This window comes from Manis pentadactyla, chromosome X (genome assembly GCF_030020395.1).
Source record: "Manis pentadactyla isolate mManPen7 chromosome X, mManPen7.hap1, whole genome shotgun sequence".
Taxonomy (NCBI): Eukaryota; Metazoa; Chordata; class Mammalia; order Pholidota; family Manidae; genus Manis; species Manis pentadactyla.
The window spans coordinates 55,861,856-55,881,644 of NC_080038.1; the positions used below are offsets into that span (position 1 = coordinate 55,861,856).

General features: G+C 42.6%; 1 protein-coding gene across 6 annotated transcripts in view; it reads right to left on the reverse strand.

Moving 5' to 3' along the window:
* Positions 1-19,789, reverse strand: part of ARHGEF9 (Cdc42 guanine nucleotide exchange factor 9) — a 426,451-nt gene that overhangs the window by 180,314 nt on the left and 226,348 nt on the right. For 2 of the 6 annotated variants that reach the window (XM_057495889.1, XM_057495888.1), the window contains one exon: positions 17,760-17,813. The exons of 1 other annotated variant lie outside the window; for it this stretch is intronic. Coding sequence is in view for 3 of the 5 variants with exons in the window: in XM_036892734.2 (XP_036748629.1) it covers positions 4,899-4,928 (30 nt within the window). In the remaining 2 variants the exon portion in view is untranslated. Of the gene's footprint in view, positions 1-4,898; positions 5,218-17,759; positions 17,814-19,789 lie in introns of those variants that run through there. 3 more of the 6 variants (XM_036892734.2, XM_036892727.2, XM_036892735.2) reach the window with 3 other exon arrangements.

The window sequence follows — 19,789 nt, forward strand, 5'->3', positions numbered from 1 at the left end:
TGATCATTCACCAGATTGATGACAGCATTTTAACTACAGGCCACATTTTACCATTAGCCACATCCACCAGGCCATGGCTCATAGTCTAAAACTGAGTTAAAGCCCTTAGATTCTTTGTTTGTACACTGGCAGACATACATGTGGATTAACTGTGACATTGACTATTGGTTGCCTCCCAACAGCTATTGTATCTCCTTCTTCCTTTTTATCAGAAACCTCATCCCAAAATCTTAGCTGTGCACATTGCCACCCAGTTTACATGACTATATTTCTAAGTTTCCCTGGCAGCTGGGAGGATCCATGTGTCTCAGTTTTGACCAGTGAGCTGTAAGTAGAGGTATTAAATAGGACTTTTAGGAAGTCTTCAAGGAGGGTCCCTCCTCTTTTGCTTTCCCTCCACCAAGAATGTGGCTATTAATGGATGTTCTGGAGCTTCACCACCCATCTTGGACTATGAACCAACCTCAGGAATAAAAGCCAAATGCTGAGGATTGTGGAGCAGAAAAGTCCCTAAAGACTTCCTGAAGCTGCCACACTAGCCCAGGTATGCCTATCTCCTGACTTCTATGTGAAAGAATAAAACTGTGTTTTAAGCCAGAGTACACGGATCTCTGTATTTCATAGCAGAATCAAATAAACTATTACACTTATCAGTTGGACATTCCATCTTGTTTGTTCAGAGATTTCCATCAACTCTAATGTGGCTTTTATAAATGTCACATGAAATTTAGCATGAAATTTAGTCCACAATTTTATATCTTCTCCAAAGCAGTGGCATACCAAGGGTTGGGCAAAAGAAGAAGACATTCCTTACTGCAGGCAATGAAGGATTACACTATCTATAGATCATTTTTTTAAAGACTAAAAGTCAAACAGTTTTTTATTATAACCAACCATCACCAGCAATTTTAAACAATGTCAATAATAAAATACTTCTCTGAAAAAATCTTTTGTTGACCAAAGTTCTAAGGAATTCAAATTAGTAGCTTTTGTTACTTATCCTTTAATAACATTGTAGTCCACATGGAATTTGATTCAGAGAACTTACAGTTACACAGTTGCCACCCCTCCCCCCCAGACTTTACATGTGGTCCTTCAGCTCCTTTCACTTCCTAAAGGTTTAGAATCATTCAAGGTAGCTTTGGGTGCACTTTGTGCCTGAAATCCCTCTGGTATGATATGTTTCAGCATTTAAATAGTAGGTTCAAAGTTAACAATGATAGCACAGTGATTGTAAAGTCAAAGTAACAGAACGTAAGTTAATTCAATTCAGTCATTCTATGTGACCATTTGTGCTTAAAATCCAAAACAGTAAAAGTAATACAAACTGCAAGGTGTACTATTTTTGTTCCATAAGCACACACATCATATATGAGATGACACTGAATTTGAATATCTTTAAGATTGAAGTTTATTCCTTTTTCATTGTTCACTATTTGAAAATTTAAAAATAAAATAATTTTGTCATATGGAGGAGAGAGTATTAAAAATTATCCATTCCAGCTATCATATATGCTAAGTATACCGCATCTCCAAAGTACTAATACATAATTTTCTTCTCCAAAATCCCAGAAAACAAGGAACTGGATCATTGGTAGTCTATGCAGAACCAACCCTCAATTAGCCTCACCAGAGGCCAGGAGCCCAAAGCAGATCATTAGATCATTGACTTAGATATAAAATGCTTTTGCATACACCTAACCCCACACTCAGCCATCTGATTCTCAGATGGGTGATAGGAAAGGAGAAAGACACAGAGCATCTACAAACGATGCTGGGTACAGCTTTTTCATAAAGATTATCATCACCGTGGTCCAAGCCACTATCACCTCTAACCTGAACTATTCTAAAAGCCTCCTCACAGCTCTTTCCTTTGCCCCACTACAGTCTATTATTCTGTTAAAATTTAAGTTAGATTGTTTCCCTTATCTTTTTAAAACCTTCCCAAAACTACCAATCTCACTCAGATTAAATGTTCTGAGGACACTGACCTCTTTGCTGTTCCTTAAACAAACCATTGTGCTGTCTTTCTGGCTGTTTCTTACACCCAGAATAGTCTTCTAAACATCTGCATAAAGCTTGTTCCTTCATTTCCTCACATCTCTCTTCAAACGTCCTTTAATCAGAGAAGCTCTGACTGGTCTGTCTAATATATAATACTACCCCCATCTCTCTCTATTCTCTTACCAGGTATTTTTGTTCTTTTCAGCACTTGCACCTCCTTACATATGATATATTCATTTTTGTAATTGTTCAGGAATCCCTCCACCCTCATAATGTAAAATCCATAAGAATGGGGAATTTATTTTTGTTCACTGCTGTCTCCCCAGCACCTAGATCAGTGCCAACTAATAGTAGTACTCTACAGTTCTGTTGAATAAATTAATGACCTCAGTAGTGCCCATGTACTTTATCTCCATTTTATGGATGAGAATACTGAGGATGAAAGAAGTTTGACAATTGGTGAGTGATTCAGAGCTGAGAAGTATAAAAACCAGGCCCTTGACCTAAGACTTGTGACTCTGAGCCCAGCATTCTTTCCACTCTAGGCACACTGCCTAACCCAGAACAATTAGCATTGCAGGCAGAAGTTATGAATAATTACACAGAAAAATTTATTATCAAAAGTGAACTCACAGTTTTTTAACACTCTACTGAGACAGATTTTTTTCTGTAAAATCCTGACTGATGTTTTACTTTGAAGGACCTTCATTTACATGTGACACTTCCAGTTACAATAATCAAATATCCTGAAAAGAAAATTCATTGTTATAAAAAGCTCAAGATAAACTTCAAGCACTTTGCAAATGAAAGAGCAAGGAACAAAGACCTTTTGACTAGCTGCATTATAAAATGGTAGCTAGATATACACTCCTTACTTGTTTCCATAATGAGCCACTAGTTAAATTTTACTGACAGTCCTTCCAAGAATATGAGAACCTCAGACCTGGAAGGAATTTTGGTGAACATTAACAGCCCCATTTAACAGGTGAGAAAACTGAGACCCAAAGTATTCCTATCAAATAGTAGCAGGACCAAGATTAGAGATTTCCTGCCTTCCAGGATAGAGTTTACCACTTCTATGTCTTGAATTCTGGCAAATGGTTAAATAAACACTTACATCATATAGTATTCATCACTTCAGTCCCCTAAAAGTATTATGAAATTTCCCCATCAATTAATCTTTAATTATGAAGTCTTGACAAGGTGTCAGTTAGTCTCTCTTCTCTCATATGCAATTGGCAAAACTTCAGATTTCTGCATTAATTTAATGTGTTGTCACTGGTTGGCTCTGGACCCTATACTACCATATATTTCTAAGTGGAGGGAGGTCTCACCCAGACCCAGCTGCCAGATGTACCAGAACTGGCATTTTTTTCCCCTCAGGCAAATTTCATGGGATTAGTCCATCTTAAAGGAAATTATATTCCAAAATTATGACCCTTTCTCCTTTTCTGCCTGTTTCAGCACCATTTGAACTGATGATTCTGTGGAGCAATGGGGAGGGACAGTACAGAGACTAAGAGACTCCTGTGCTAGATTCACCTTTGTTTCCATGGAACTGTGTGGCCCTGGGCAAGTTACTCCTACACTCTGGGTCTCAGATTTCCTAGATGGACCACAAGGACTTGAAGGTCTTTTCCTGCTCTAACCTCTTCTGGTTCTACAAACGTTTGAAATAACTCTGATTGGACCCCAGAGAAAGAGGGAGTCTGGGAAGAGGAGTCTCTTGAAGCCCTGACATATAGAAAAATAAACTGGATGCCTTCAAACCACTGAAACAGAGGTCTAAGGAAACCCTGAGGATGGGTAGAGGACAGCTTCTCTGAATAGTCCTAGCCCACACCAGATTCCCTCCACCCCTCTAGAACAAGAGGAAAAAAAAGAGTTAAATGTCAATTTTTGCCTGCTTCGGGCTACCTTCCTTCAGCTGCGGGTTGTGGGTGGCAGTGCAGAAGTGTGGGCTGGCATGCCATCAGTGCCTGCTGACCCGATCCAGCTGTCCTCCAAACCTTCTTGCCCTTGCCTCCCAGCTGAGGACAATGGCATGGTGGCCTCTCACTCCACAGAGACCCTGACCAGACTTGAGCTACCCCAGGCTGAGTCAGAGAAACATCAAAATGCAGCCACCACTTCCTCTCTGCAAGGGAAGTCATTCCAAGGTCTCCAGATGGAGAAGGGAGCACCATGGCATAAAATAAACTGTTGGATAATGACTCTAAACACACACACAAGCACACATTCCTTAGGTAGGGATGGGAGGGAGGAAAAAGCTCTCCTAACTGAATGGGTTCCAGACCCACTTCCAGGATGGGGGTTTCTGCGGCTGTCTATCCTTGACAAAGCTCCAAGTATGGACAGAATAACCACAGCCCAGGCAAGGAAGGGCTACAGGGCTCCCTCATGCAGCTTCCCTGAGACTGGCTCTCTGGCCCTCATGCCCCCACTTGCCAGGGTGAGGGGGTACAGTTAGCCTACTTGGGGCCATGCACCTCTCCCATACTGCCCCTTCCACAATCCCAGGATTTGTGACAGCCCCCAGCCTTCCCAAACCCACACTAGCTCACTTGCCTTCTGTGAACCTCACTGCTCCCAGAGAGCCCCTCTGCCAGCCTCCTTGCCTCTCTGGCCCTTCCAAAGTGACCCCCATTCATATTCCATCCCAATCTATGATGTGCCGTAGGAATGCAGAGGAGGATAGAAGGGGGCTTTCTTCCGCAGGCGGCAAGCCAGGGCTCCTAAAATGGCCACAGAAAGCTCGCTGGTGTCTCAAGGACGATGGGGAGGGCGGTGGGCAGAGGCTAGGGGGCTCACTGCATGGCGGCTCATGGAGGAGCCGGGGATGGGGCTGGGGGACTGAGGCTCAGGCAGGGGAAGCCGGGGTTATGTGCACTCACCATTCCTGACCCACCCCTTATCCACTGCATGGTGCCTGCGAAGTCCGGATTCTCTGAGGCCCGAGTGGCTGGCGCGGGTTGTCTCAAGCTGGCTGGGATGGCAGGGCTGGAGCGAGTGAAAGCCCCAGCGCCCCCTCTGTGTCCCCTCCTCCACAGCCCTACAGCCCAATCCCCTCCGCCCCAGACCTCGCCTTCAATAAGGCTGTTCCATTGTAGCCGGCAGGCTCTGCCTCTCGGCCCCTCAGTTCCGGAGGTGCTTGGCTGGGAGAGGCGAGTGTGTGGGGGCGGGGGCGGGGGAGGATTACTAACTGACTGCTTTTGCCCCACGCCAAAGCTTGAGCACTGGGAGATGGGTACGGGGGTGGGGGCGGGGCGGGATGTGGGTGAATAACCTCCGCCTGGGAGAAGGCTGCTGCCACCTCTGGCTGACTCCCGCTGCACTGGAGTTAGATGCTGTTTATTGTGGGGCTCTCCAGGTGTGTCCAGTCAGCGAAAAGTCCTCTTCAAAGTTGCCAGAGATGTTGGGCCAACCTCTGGAATAATAATATACTGCCCTAGGGGAGTCATGCTAAGACTTTCCTGCCTCCCTTCTCCCAGCTCTCCCTTCTCCCAGCTCTCCCTCTGTCTATTCCACTGGGGTCTTCTCTCCTGTACTCTCTTGGGGCTTTCATCCTCATTATGACTTTCACTTCTCAGAACAACCCTGTGGAGGCAGGCATTAGTATCTTCATTTTACCTTTAAATAAATGGAGGCTTAGAAGATGGAAGAGACCTGTCTAAGGTCACATAAAATAGATAAAGCCTCAACTTCACCCCCTGCATCTTTCCAAGCTTCCTTCTGCTAACGCACATGCACTCACACACACACACACACACACACACACACACACACACACACACACACACACACACACACACACACACACACACACACACCATTCTAGGATTCTCCCTCACACTGGAATATGAAAAGTAGCTTGTTGATGGATGAATTTTCCGTTTGCTTATTTGGCTGAGAATGACTCAAAAGAACATCAGCAAAACAGGCAAACGGAGAAACCACCCACCTCTTCATGATGCCCCTAACTCTGGGCAATGCAACCCAGGCTAGAACCTTTGCATCTGCTGAGAGTTAAAGCTGTTGGTCATATCCACAACCATTATTAGTCCATATAGTCCTTACAATAACCCTTTGAGGTGGACATGACAGAGAGTGTTAATTAGCCCCCTGTTACAAACCTGAACACTGAAGCCCAGAGATTGAAAGACGTTTTCCCAAAGTAACACAGCCAAACAAGGCAAGAATCCAAGGCTCCTGACCCACAAGGCAGGTAATGCAAGAATGGGATTACAAAAACAGACTGTATCTTCAACAAGAGGGAATTAAAATATGACATCAGAAAGAAGCGCCTTAAGGTGATTGGTATGAAGACATCACCTTCGTGCTACACATACACCCTTACTGTCCTCTACTTCCTAGAAAACTCTCCCCACTTTATCCAAGCCATTTTTGTGGCCAGACAGAGCTGGCCAAAGATAGAAGCAACTACCTTGATGAGCACCAAGTTATGCTAGATGTACAAGCAGAAGCTGAATGGTCATTTGGCAAGGGATTTCTGAACCAAATGGGAGCTTAGCTTGAGTGATCTTTCAACTTCTTGTCTAATAGTCCAATAATCAGATATTCTACAATGGTCTCCTTACTTTCTCACTTCTGGTCCTTCACTTACACCCAGCCTCCTGGATACACCTCCGCTGCCAGACAGCCCATTCAAACTTTCATAACTGTTTCATGACTCAAGATCTCTTTAAGACCTGGCACTAAAAACAACACTTCTAGGAAGCTTTCTTGGAATACTGCAGGCTTTATCATCTTTCATCTAATTCCTATAGCATTACCATTTAACCTTCTCAATTGAAAATGGTCTTTTACTTACTAGTTGTTTACAGGCAAAATGTGTCCCCCAGATATTCATATGTTGAAGTCTAAATCTTCAGTTCCTCAGAATGTAACTGTATTTGGAGATACAGCCTCTAAAGAAGTAATTATGTTAAAATAAGGTCATTAAGGTGGGCCCTAATACAATATGTCTGATGCTCTTAAAAGAAGAGGAAATTTGGACACAGATGGATATGGAGGGAAGACTATGTGAAGACAAAGGGGGAAGGCAGTCATCTACAAGCCAAGGAGAGAGGCTTCAGTAGAAACCACCTTGCTTTTGGGCTTCTAGTCATTAGAATTGTGAGAAAATAAATTTCTGTTGTTTAAGCCACCCAGTCTGTGGTACTTTGTTATGGCCACCTTAGCAAACTAATACACTGGTCATATGTACATTTTTCTATTTCTTGTCACTTAAATGGAATTATAACCTTTTTTTTAAAACAGGGGACAGTGAATTACCATGGTATCTCCTACAACAGTGACTGAAACACAGAAGCCATCCAATAAAGACTTGGATTTTTTTTTTGATGGATGCATTCATTCAACAATATTTTTGAGCCCTTATGTGCCAAGCATCATGAGAGATGCTCAGGATACAAGAAAAAGTTTATTCATGGACCTTATAATTTACATGGAGTAGAGGAGAAACATACAGGAAATAAGTAAACAAGATAATCAAAGGTTGTGATATATACTGTGAAGTATATAAATCAATTTATATGATAGTGAGTAGCCCTGGGATTAGAGACATTTTCTATAGCAATCATGATCCAGTTAGAAAAATAGAAACCATCCTAGATCGTTTAAAGAAGAACATTTAATACAGAGAACATATCACATCAACAAAGCTAAGAAGCCAAATGAGGACTAGTGAGACAAGCCAGTATTTAGTAACCACAGAAAACTGTTACCACTCCTAGGGCTAGACAGATAATGGGAAAAAGTAATGTTATCAGAACCCAGAAACTGGTACTAAACTGAAGCTAAAAGCATGGGGTGGTTGGATGGTGCAGGTGCTATGAATGAAGGAGTTGCTCAACAGAAACTTGAGTTATGTAGAAGATACAACCATTCCCAGAATTACACTTCTCTGAAGCATGGATTGGAAGAAATATCCTTTCTTTTTCCTCCTCCTGCCCACCAATCTCCTGCAGGTGTCTTCCATTGGACAAAAGAAGTGAGACAGCAAAGGAGTCTAAGAAATTTGGTTTGCAAAAGAGTGGTAAATGGATCTGAAAGCAAACAGCCCTATGTTGATATATATGCTAGAGACTCTTGCAGAAGAACAGTTGTTGATCTCAGAGACATAGAGACTATATTGTATCCAGTGTATCTTGAGTACCTCTTTGCCTAGAAGCATATGAGCAATTAGAGGCTATATAATGTAGTATGTAGGAGTCCAAATTCTGGAGCCAGAACTGCTTGGATTCAATGATTGGTTTTGCTACTTACTTGGGCAGGTTATTTAATGCTCTGCATCTTGATAGTTTCGTATCTATGGAATACGGCAAATAATAGTACTTACTTCATAAGATTTTTTTAAATTTTGGTATCATTAATCTACAATTACAGAAAGAGCATTATGTTTACTAGGTTCCCCCTTCACCAAGTCCCCCCAACATACCCCTTCACAGTCACTGTCCATCTGCGTAGTAAGATGCTGTAAAATCACTACTTGTCTTCTCTGTGTTGCGCAGCCTTCCCCGTGCTCCACACACACTATACATGCTAATCATAATGCCCTCTTTCTTTTTCCCTGCCCTTATCCCTCCCTTCCCACCCATTGTCCCCAGTCCCTTTCCCTTTGGTAACTATTAATCCATTCTTGGGTTCTGTGATTCTGCTGGTGTTTTGTTCCTTCAGTTTTCCTTTGTTCTTATACTCCACATATGAGTGAAATCATTTGGTACTTGTCCTTCTCCGCCTGCCTTATTTCACTGAGCATAATACCCTCTAGCTCCATCCACGTTGTTGCGAATGGTAGGATCTGTTTTTTTCTTATGGCTGAGTAATATTCCATTGTGTATATGTACCACATCCTCTTTATCCATTCGTTTACTGATGGACATTTAGGTTGCTTCCATATCTTGGCTATTGTAAACAGTGCAGCGATAAACATAGAGGTGCATCTGTCTTTTTCAAACTGGAGTGCTGCATTCTTAGGGTAAATTCCTAGAAGTGGAATTCCTGGGTCAAATGGTATTTCTATTTTGAGCATTCTGAGGAACCTCAATACTGCTTTCCACAATGGTTGAACTAGTTTACATTCCCACCAGCAGTGTAGGAGGGTTTCCCTTTCTCCACAACCTCGGCAACATTGGCTGTTGTTTGTCTTTTGGATGATGGCGATCCTTACTGGTGTGAGGTGATATCTCATTGTGGTTTTAATTTGCAATTATCTGATGATTAGCGACGTGGAGCATTTTTCATGTGCCTGTAGGCCATCTGGATTTCTTCTTTAGAGAACTGTCTATTCAGCTCCTCTGCCCATTTTTTAATTGGATTATTTGCTTTTTGTTTGTTGAGGTGTGTGAGCTCTTTATATATTTTGGATGTCAAACCTTTATCGGATCTGTCATTTACGAATATGTTCTCCCATACTGTAGGATACCTTTTTGTTCTATTGATGGTGTCCTTTGCTGTAAAGAAACTTTGTAGCTTGATATAGTCCCACTTGTTCATTTTTGCCTTTGTTTCCCTTGCCCGGAGAGATATGTTCATGAAGAAGTCACTCATGTTTACGTCCATGAGATTTTTGCCTATGTTTTTTTCTAAGAGTTTTATGGTTTCATGACTTACATTCAGGACTTTGATCCATTTGGAGTTTACTTTTGTGTATGGGGTTAGACAGTGATCCAGTTTCATTCTCTTACATGTAGCTGTCCAGTTTTGCCAGCACCATCTGTTGAAGAGACTGTCATTTCCCCATTGTATGTCCATGGCTCCTTTATAAAATATTAATTGGCCATATATGTTTGGGTTAATGTCTGGAGTCTCTATTCTGTTTCACTAGTCTGTGGCTCTGTTCTTGGGCTAGTACCAAATTGTCTTGATTACTGGGGCTTTGTAGTAGAGCTTGAAGTTGGGGAGCGAGATGCCCCCCACTTTATTCTTCCTTCTCAGGATTGCGATGGCTATTCAGGGTCTTTGACAGTTCCATATGAATTTTTGAACTATTTGTTCCAGTTCATTGAAGAATGCTGTTGGGAATTTGATAGGGATTGCATCGAATCTGTATATTGCTTTGGGCAGGATGGCCATTTTGATGATATTAATTCTTCCTAGCCAGGAGCATGGGATGAGTTTCCATTTGTTACTGACCTCTTTAATTTCTCTTAAGAGTGCCTTGTAGTTTTCAGGGTATAGGTCTTTCACTTACTTGGTTAGGTTTATTCCTAGGTATTTTATTCTTTTTGATGCTATTGTGAATGGAATTGTTTTCCTGATTTCTCTTTCTATTAGTTCATTGTTAGTGTATAGGAAAGCTACAGATTTCTGTGTGTTAATTTTGTATACTGCAACTTTGTGGAATTCCGATATCAGTTCTTGTAGTTTTGGAGTGGAGTCTTTAGCGATTTTTATGTACTATATCATGTCATCTGCAAATAGTGACAGTTTGACTTCTTCTTTACCAATCTGGATTCTTTGTATTTCTTTGTTTTGTCTGATTGCCATGACTAGGACCTCCAATACCACGTTGAATAACAGTGCGGAGAGTGGGTATCCCTGTCTTGTTTTCGATCTCAGAGGAAAAGCTTTCAGCCTCTCGCTGTTCAGTATGATGTTAGCTGTGGGTTTATCATATATGGCCTTTATTATGTTGAGGTGCTTGCCCTCTATGCCCATTCTGTTGAGTTTTTATCATTAATGGATGTTGAATTTTCTCTAATGCTTTTTCAGCATCTATGGAGATGATCATGTGGTTTTTGTCTTTCTTTTTGTTGATGTGGTGGATGATGTTGATGGATTTTTAATGTTGTACCATCCTTGCATCCCTGGGATGAATCCCACTTGGTCATGGAGTATGATCCTCTTGATGTATTTTTGAATTCAGTTTGCTAATATTTTGTTGAGCATTTTTGCATCTACGTTCATCAGGGATGTTGGTCTGTAATTTTCTTTTATGGTGCGGTCTTTGCCTGGTTTTGGTACTAGGGTGATGTTGGCTTCATAGAATGAGTTTGGGAGTATTCCCTCCTCTTCTATTTTTTGGAAAACTTTAAGGAGAATTGGTATTATGTTTTCTCTGTATGTCTGATATAATTCTGAGGTAAATCCATCTGGCCCGCGGGTTTTGTTCTTGGGTAGTTTTTTGATTACCGAGTCAATTCCATTGTTGGTAATTGGTCTGTTTAGATTTTCTATTTCTTTCTGGGTCAGTCTTGAAAGGTTGTATTTTTCTAGGAAGTTGTCGATTTCTCGTAAGTTTTCCAGCTTGTTAGCATATAGGTTTTCATAGTATTCTCTAATAATTCTTTGTATTTCTGTGGGGTCTATCATGATTTTTCCTTTCTCGTTTCTAATTCTGTTGATGTCTGTTGACTCTCTTTTTCTCTTAATAAGTCTGGCTAGAGGCTTATCTATTTTGTTTATTTTCTCAAAGAATCAGCTCTTGATTTCATTGATTTTTTCTATTGTTTTATTCTTCTCAATTTTATTTATTTCTTCTCTCATCATTATTATGTCCCTCCATCTGCTGACCTTAGGCCTCATTTGTTCTTCTTTTTCCAATTTCAATAATTGTGACATTAGACTATACATTTGGGATTGTTCTTCCTTCTTTAAATATGCCTGGATTGCTATATACTTTTCTCTTAAGACTGCTTTCACTGCGTCCCACAGAAGTTGGGGCTTTGTGTTGTTGTTGTCATTTATTTCCATGTATTGCTGGATCTCCATTTTAATTTGGTCATTGATCCATTGACTATTTAGGAGCATGCTGTTAAGCCTCCATGTGTTTGTGAGCCTTTTTGCTTTCTTTGTACAATTTATTTCTAGTTTTATACCTTTGTGGTCTGAAAAGTTGGCTGGTAGGATTTCAATCTTTTGTAATTCACTGAGGTTCTTTATGTGGCCTATTATGTGGTCTATTCTGGAGAATGTTCCATGTGCGCTTGAGAAGAATATGTACCCTGTTGCTTTTGGATGTAGAGTTCTATAGATGTCTATTAGGTCCATCTGTTCTAGCATGTTGTTCAGTGCCTCTGTGTCCTTACTTATTTTCTGTCTGGTGGATCTCTTCTTTGGGGTGAGCAGTGTGTTAAAGTCTCCCAAAATGAATGTGTTGCATTCTATTTCCTCCTTTCATTCTGTTAGTATTTGTTTCACATATGTTGGTGCTCCTGTATTGGGTGCATATATGTTTATAATGGTTATTCCTCTTGTTGGACTGAGCCCTTTATCATTACGTAATGTCCTTCTTTATCTCTTGTTATTTTCTTTATTTTGAGGACTATTTTGTCTGATACTAGTATTGCAACACCTGCTTTTTTCTCTGTGTTGTTTGCATGAAATATCTTTCTCCAACCCTTGACTTTTAATCTGTGCATGCCTTTGGGTTTGAGGTGAGTCTCTTGTAAGCAGCATATGGATGGGTCTTGCTTTTTTATCCATTCTATTACTCTGTGTCTTTTGATTGGTGCATTCAGTCTATTTACACTTAGGGTGATTATTGAAAGATATGTACTTATTTCCATTGCAGGCTTTAGATTTGTAGTTATCAAAGGTTCAAGGTTAGCTTGTTTACTACCTTACTGCCTGACCTCACTCGCTTATTGAGCTCTTATAAACACAGTCTGATGATTATTTCTTTCCCTTCATTTTCCTCCTCCTCCATTCTTCATATGTTGAGTGTTTTGTTCTGTGCTCTTTTTAGGAGTGCTCCCATCTAGAGCAGTCCCTCTAAGATACCCTGTAGAGGTGCTTTGTGGGAGGCAAATTCCCTCAACTTTTGCTTGTCTGGGAATTGTTTAATCCCTCCTTCATATTTAAATGATGATCGTGCTGATACAGTATCCTTGGTTCTAGGCCCTTCTGTTTCATTGCATTCAATATATCATGCCATTCTCTTCTAGCCTGTAAGGTTTCTGTTGAGAAGTCTGATGACAGCCTGATGGGTTTTCCTTTGTAGTTGACCTTTTTACTCTCTCTGGCTGCCTTTAATACTCTGTCCCTGGCCTTGATCTTTGCCATTTTAGTTATTATGTGTCTTGGTGTTGACCTCTTTGGATCCCATCTCTCCGGAGTTCTGTGTGCCTCCGTAGTCTGAGCAACTATTTCCTTCCCCAGTTTGGGGAAGTTTTCAGCAATTATTTCTTCATAGACACTTTCTATCCCTTTTTCTCTCTTCTCTTCCTCTGGTACCCCTATAATGCGGATATTGTTCCTTTTGGATTGGTCACACAGTTCTCTTAATATTGTTTCATTCCTAGAGATCCTTTTATCTCTCTCTGCATCAGCTTCTATGCATTCCTGTTCTCTGGTTTCTATTCCATCAATGGCCTCTTGCATCTTATCCATTCTGCTTATAAATCCTTCCAGAGTTTGTTTCACTTCTGTGATCTCCCTCCGGATGTCTGTAATCTCCCTCCGGACTTCATCCCTTAGCTCTTGCATATTTTTCTGCAGCTCTGTCAGCATGTTTATGATTTGTATTTTGAATTCTTTTTCAGGCAGACTGGTTAGGTCTGCCTCTGCAGATCCTTTCTCAGGTGTAACTATCTTGAACTGGATCAGATTTGTTTGCCTTTAGATGGTGGTAGCAGTGGCTGTAGGCAGGTTGTGGGTGTGTCAGCTGGGAGAAGAAAGTCCTTTCCTGCTAGCTGGATGCCTTGCCCTTCTCTGCTGCCTGTGACGACTACCTGCACTCCTGGAGCAGCCACCGGGTTAATCTCCTTAGCTGCTGTGGGTGGGGTGTCCGTCAGAGCAGCATGGAGCCTTGTGGGGAGTGGCAGGCATGCCAGGTGCACCCCTCCATGCTAGCGGCGACCCTGCCAGGCAGCTGTGTGACAGCAGCGGCCTTTGGGTCTGGCCCAGGCAGCTATATGTTGGGCTGGGATTCCGGTAGGCTGCTGGGGGCACGCCTGCTCCTTCTGGCTCCGCTGCAGGTGCGCATGGGGCTCTTCTGCGCAGGCCTCTACTGGGCTCTGGCTTCACTGCTGCTGGTGCACATGAGCCCCACCCGGGCTGTTTGGTCGCACCGCTGTGGGCTAGCACAGGCCTCTCCTGCAGCATACAGATCTGCTCTCGGTTCCTTCCAGTGCTGCTGTCCCCAGTGCGCGCTGCCATTCTCCTGCTACTCGGCCCATGTGTCGGGGTCTATGCCAGTTGGAGGAACAACTGGCAGGCTGCCTAGTGCTGTGAGGGGTTTCAGAGCTGCACTGCCTCCATTAGGGTGCCTAAGTTTCCCCAGTATTCCCAGCTGCCTTGACAACTTAGTCCAGCTATGGGGTCCCTGTCTCTTTAAGACTTCCAGAAAGCACTCGCTTTTCTTTTGTCTCAGGGGCACAGGTTGCAGGGACCTGCCCACAGGTTTTGCTTTTCTGTTTCTCTAATATCCAGCACCCCATGCACCTTGTGTCTGCATTCCAGGTGCGGATTTCTAGAGCTGCTTGTTTAGCAGTCCTGGGCTTTCACTCCCTCCCCGTTCTGTCTCCTTTCTTCCCGCTGGGTTTTGGGGTGGGGGAGCGTTCGGGTCCCGCCTGGCCGCGGCTTGTATCTTACCCCCTTTGTGTGATGCTGAGTTCTCACAGATGTAGATATATCCTGGCTGTTGTACTGCATCCACTGGTGTCTCTTGTAGGAATAGTTGTATTTATTGTATTTTCATAAATATATATGTTTTGGGGAGGAGATTTCCTCTGAACTACTCACACCGCCTTCTTCCTGTGATCCCTTCATAAGATTTTTAGACAACTTTGATGAATCTGTCCATGGAAAGAAAGCACTTAGCATAGGGCCTGGCAATACGAAGCATTCAGAAGAGGATAATAGAAATCTGGAAAAGGAGTTTTCACAATCTCTGTGCCCAAGACTTCTCCCCTGAAGCCTGTGATATCCCAGAAGCCTATTTGGTACTTAGTGTGGCACCAGCTGTTAGTAGATGAGTACCAAATGCTGAGGAGTAAGGCAGTTTTAGTTATGTCCTCAGCCTAACACATTCTCTTTATTTGAGTCCCTAGAGATTCAAGAAGCTCAGAGGCAGGCTTCTGAAGGCAGACACATCAGCCCAAGCTGGTTCCTACATGCTGTGGCTGTTTTGTGCATAGCTAAGTAAAGAGCTGAATTCACTATCAGTGAGCAACCTGGGAAAAGTAAGTACCTAGCTTCTCTGTGTCTCAGGTTCCCCAATCATACCATAAACACACTAATTGTTGTTGATCACTTATCCATAGACATCAGAGTTGGCAAGGGGTTTAAAGATATTTCCTCCAATATTCTCATTTTATACATGAGAAAATATAGCCCTCAGAATATAAGGGACTCCCAAAGTCACAAAGTAAGTAAGTTAGTGGCTGAGCTAGAATGAGAACTCAGACCCTTGATTCTTGACAGTGAGTGGAATGCAGTAGTGAAAAAGGATAAAAGTTTAAAGTACATAACTACTACAATGCTAGTTTTGGGAGCCCACGTCTAACATCTACATTATAACCTGTGTTGTCTTGACAAAATGATATTCAGTAGATAGATCACTATCTATTCTTATTCACTTCTTATTAACTCAATAAATATGTACACCTACTGTGTGCCAGGCACAGTGTATTAAGCATTGATTAACTAGCAGTGAGTGAGACACCATTCATGTCTTCATTTCTATCCAATAAACAAGTTAATAAGGTAAATAAATAAGCTAATACAGATGGTGACAAGTGCTATGAAAGAAAGTGAAAGGATACAAAGTAATTTAGGTGGAGGGTAAAGGATTGAGATAAAGAAGCCTTCTCCAAGGAGATGACATTTAAGTTGAGGCCTACAGGCTTAAAGTTAGCCAACCATGTAAAGAGGTAGGGGTAAAGTATTCCAGGAATAGAAAAAAGTTCAAAAGTCCAAAAGATTGAAGGGGCTTAGAGTGTCCCAAGAATCAGAAGCACAATGAGGCTGAAACCAAGAGAAAAGGGGGAACAGTTGTAGGAGACAAATTTGGCAGAAATCAGGCCACATAAAACCTTGACAGTCATAGTAGAGAATTTCTATTTTTTTCTGATGACAACAGGGAGAAAGGGCAGGGAATTGAGGGGTTTTATGCAGGAGAATGAGTTGATCTGATCGACATTTGTAACAGATGTTACACCTAGGTAAGGACACTGCCTTACCTAGGTGGCCAAGGAAGGCATCTTTGAAAAGGTGACGTCTGAGTTGATACCAGAATGATGAGAAGGAATCAGCCATGAAAAGATATGGGAAAAGAGCATTCAAAACAGGAAAGAAAAAAAGCAAAGACCCAGAGATGGAAATGAGTCTGATATGTGCAAAGGGCAGAAGGCCAACGTGGCAGAATGTAATCAAGTACAAGACAACGGTGGGAGATGATGTCAGAGAAGCAGGCAGGGCCAGGATGTCAGGAGATGAAAATAAAAAAAAGGAATAGTGGGTGGCAGAGGCAGATGGCATGTGTTTCTAAGAAGCCTGGAGTTGTGAAGGCAGGAAAGGAAGCAGTGGGAAACATGATAGATGTCATCCCAAATAAGCTAACACAGGAAAGAATTTAAAGCAAGATGTCAGTTCAATAAGAAAAGCATGTATAGGTATACATCTAAATATAATCTAGCTCAGACTTTGAGAATAAAAATCCATGTGGATGGATTCTCATGGTCATTTAGTTACTTGCTATGTGGCCTTAGACCAGCAGCATCAGCATTACTCAAGAGTTTATTAGAAATGCAGAATTCCAGACCCACTGTCTCCACATCAGTATTCTCACAAAATCCCTAGTGATTCACATGACATTAAAGTATGAAAAGCCCAGCTCTAGACCAAACTACTGTCACTATATTGGAGTCATTGAGATAACTTTCTTTGCCCAGAAAAGAATAGGAAACATCTTCATCTATATTCGGAAGCATAATAGAGATGTTGAAGACAGACATGGTTCTTGATTTGGGGAAGAAAGTTTGCTGGGCATATAGGCTCCCATTTCTTTGTGGGAGTATCAGCTAGGATAGTCACTCACCTGGGAACACAATTCCTCATCCCGAAGTTTCCCAAGCAGCAACCTGACCTTGCAGACCTAGGCCAGAGAAGAGACCCAGTAGATCCCGGAGACAACTTGAAGCAAGCTCTTGAAGCAGCTTCAGGTAGCTCAGGGAAAATCAGGAAGGAAGTGGCTATACTTACCTTTCTTCAGGCCTCTCAGACAGAGCCCAGAGTCAGGATAAGATGCTGCTCAACAGGCTGCTAGGAAAGTACCACCCTGGAATGTAGAGGCCTTGGCCCAACAGCCTCTTGACAAGGGCGCTTCAGCTTGATCATAGGGACCAGCCAGATAGAAAGCCTGTTCCTTCCTCTGTGTTAGGGGCCCATAAGTTACTTTCCTCTTCTAAGGTCTCCATGGGCTCTTTACTGTCAAGTTTTTATAAGTGAAGTGACTTCAAGCTTAACTCATCCACCCTTTTCCCTTGCACTCACCCCTTTCCTCTTTACCTCCCTCTCCTCTTTCTCCCATGCCATGTCTTCAGCCTCAAATAACTTCCTGTCTGTCTAAGGAATTTGCTTTCCAGTTCACTACTTATTTTCTATACAAAGGCAGGAGCTGATAGAAATGTCCAAGGAGTTTCAATTCAATGAGAAGATTAACCCCCATCTAGGTAGGGGTATTGCTAAACTACTTGGGTGGATTCAGGATCTACAAATAATACAAACAACACGCATCTGCTCAAAGATTCATTGGCAAGCCAAACTCATATGTTAATGTCCAAACTTACGAAGGGATGAGCTTCCCATCATTGAAGGTATCCAAGCGAAGTCTGGATGAGTACCTGCCAGAGATATTGCAGAATGAATCCTCTGTCAGTGGAAGACTGCACTAGAGAATCATGCAAAACACTAATGAGTCAAGACAAGAAGAGCACTGGACTGGAAGTCGGTGACTGCTAAGTTTCAGTGTAACCTTGGACAAACCATTAAGTGTCTTCATTTGTCAAATGGTGTTGTCAGAGTCTCTCAACACTTTTTCACCTGTGCTTTTACAGAGTGTAGGGAGGGTACTTCAGAGTCCATTTCTTGTCCTGGGGCACATGGGGGAGGCTGAGTAGGAGGATCTTTGGGCCCCACTTCAACCGAAATGGTTCTCCTTTCATCTGCCTAATACTTTAAACTTCCAGGTAAGATTCTGATAGAACAAAGAGTCCCTGCTGCTAAAAACAAACAAACAAATCCAGACTACATCAGAGATTATAAACAGAAAGTCTGGCCAGCAGCCCACCACAGTGCTTTAAGTTTGTTGAATGTTAAACATATTTTTTTAAAGGATCAGGATATTTCATATAAAAATCTGGAATTCCAGATTCTCTTGAAACATCAGAAGGTCTAGCAGTCCTGGGCTGGTATTCCTACCTTACAATTAGCTAGAGCTGCATGGCAGCTGCCTCCTGTAGGGCCAGAGCTCCTACATACTGGGCCCTTCTTAGCCTCTGCAGACATCTAATCTCTACCCTCCAGGGCTCTCTGACTTCCAGTTTCTTTACTCCTCACAGTTTCAGGCAAACCCAGAATGGGTTGATCTAGGAACAGTTATGTCTGCAGAAAGATGTAGTTTAGCCAATTAGTACTTTTCAAACTTTAGTGTGCATGGATGTTCTTACTGAAATGAAGATTCTGATTCAGTAGGTTTGTGGTTGGACCTGAGTTTCTGCATTTCCAACACACTTCCAGGTGATATGGATGCTGCTGGCCCATGGATTACAGTTATAAAAGTGAGAGACCAATAGAAAGAGCAAAGAAGTGAAGAACAAGAGCCATGGCCTCCAGTCCCAGCTCTCACTGACCACTGCACTGAAAAAACTGCTAAACCATCTGCTCAATGGGTATGCTAAGCCATTCTCCAGAGAGATGGTGAAAAGAAAGAGACTCCTCCAGCAAAAGGAGTGCTTGACCAGAACAAGCATTACAGAGGAAGCCAGCAAGTTATCTATTTAATGGGGGGTGATGTTCCCTCTAGGCCACCTGGACCCCCACAACTTGGGATGGCTTGAGCCATCTCCCAGGTTCCAAGTGCTGACTCCTGAACTCCAAGGGAAACTTGTTTTGCTGTGAAGGCATGCAGAAGGGTCAGAGAGAGAAGAAAGAATAGAAAGGAGATGAAGAGGGGGAAATAAAAGAAGAGAAAGATGGAGAGAAAAGATGAAGAGGAGTAGGAAAGGGAGAAAAGAGGAGAGAAAAGAGGGTGAAGAGACTGAGGGATAAAATGGAGGGAAAAGAAAAAGGAGGAAGAGGTGGGGTAGATGAGCAGGGAGGAGAAAAGAGGAAGCAGTGGGAGGAGGAGAGAGAGAAGAGAAAGGAATATGAAGGGGAGGAGATGAGTTTAAGAGATCAAGGCTCTTTCTAAAGGCTTTCCTTGCTAGACTCCTCTATCCTCATCTGGCCCCTCCTCACAGCAGGGCATCCTCACAGCAGGATCCTGAGGTCCCTTTCCAGCTCTAAATTCTATGATCTTCCAAAATGCTATGGCAACAAGACAATCTGGCTCCATCCAGCCTGGCCTTCTGGCTTGCATATGATGAACTATTTCTCTCCTCACTGATTGCACAGCAGGAGCCACCCATCCACACCCATGCTTCCTCTTCCTGGTATGGATGGATTCACAGAGTTTATCATACTACTGGGGAAGCCCTGGGGTGAGAAGCAAACCAGGGAGGAGAGAAGGTGTCTCCTCTACACACACACGTACAATTAGCTGCCAAGTCCTTTTGCCTCTACCCCTACGGCATTTCTTTTCTGTGTCCCCTCTTTTCCA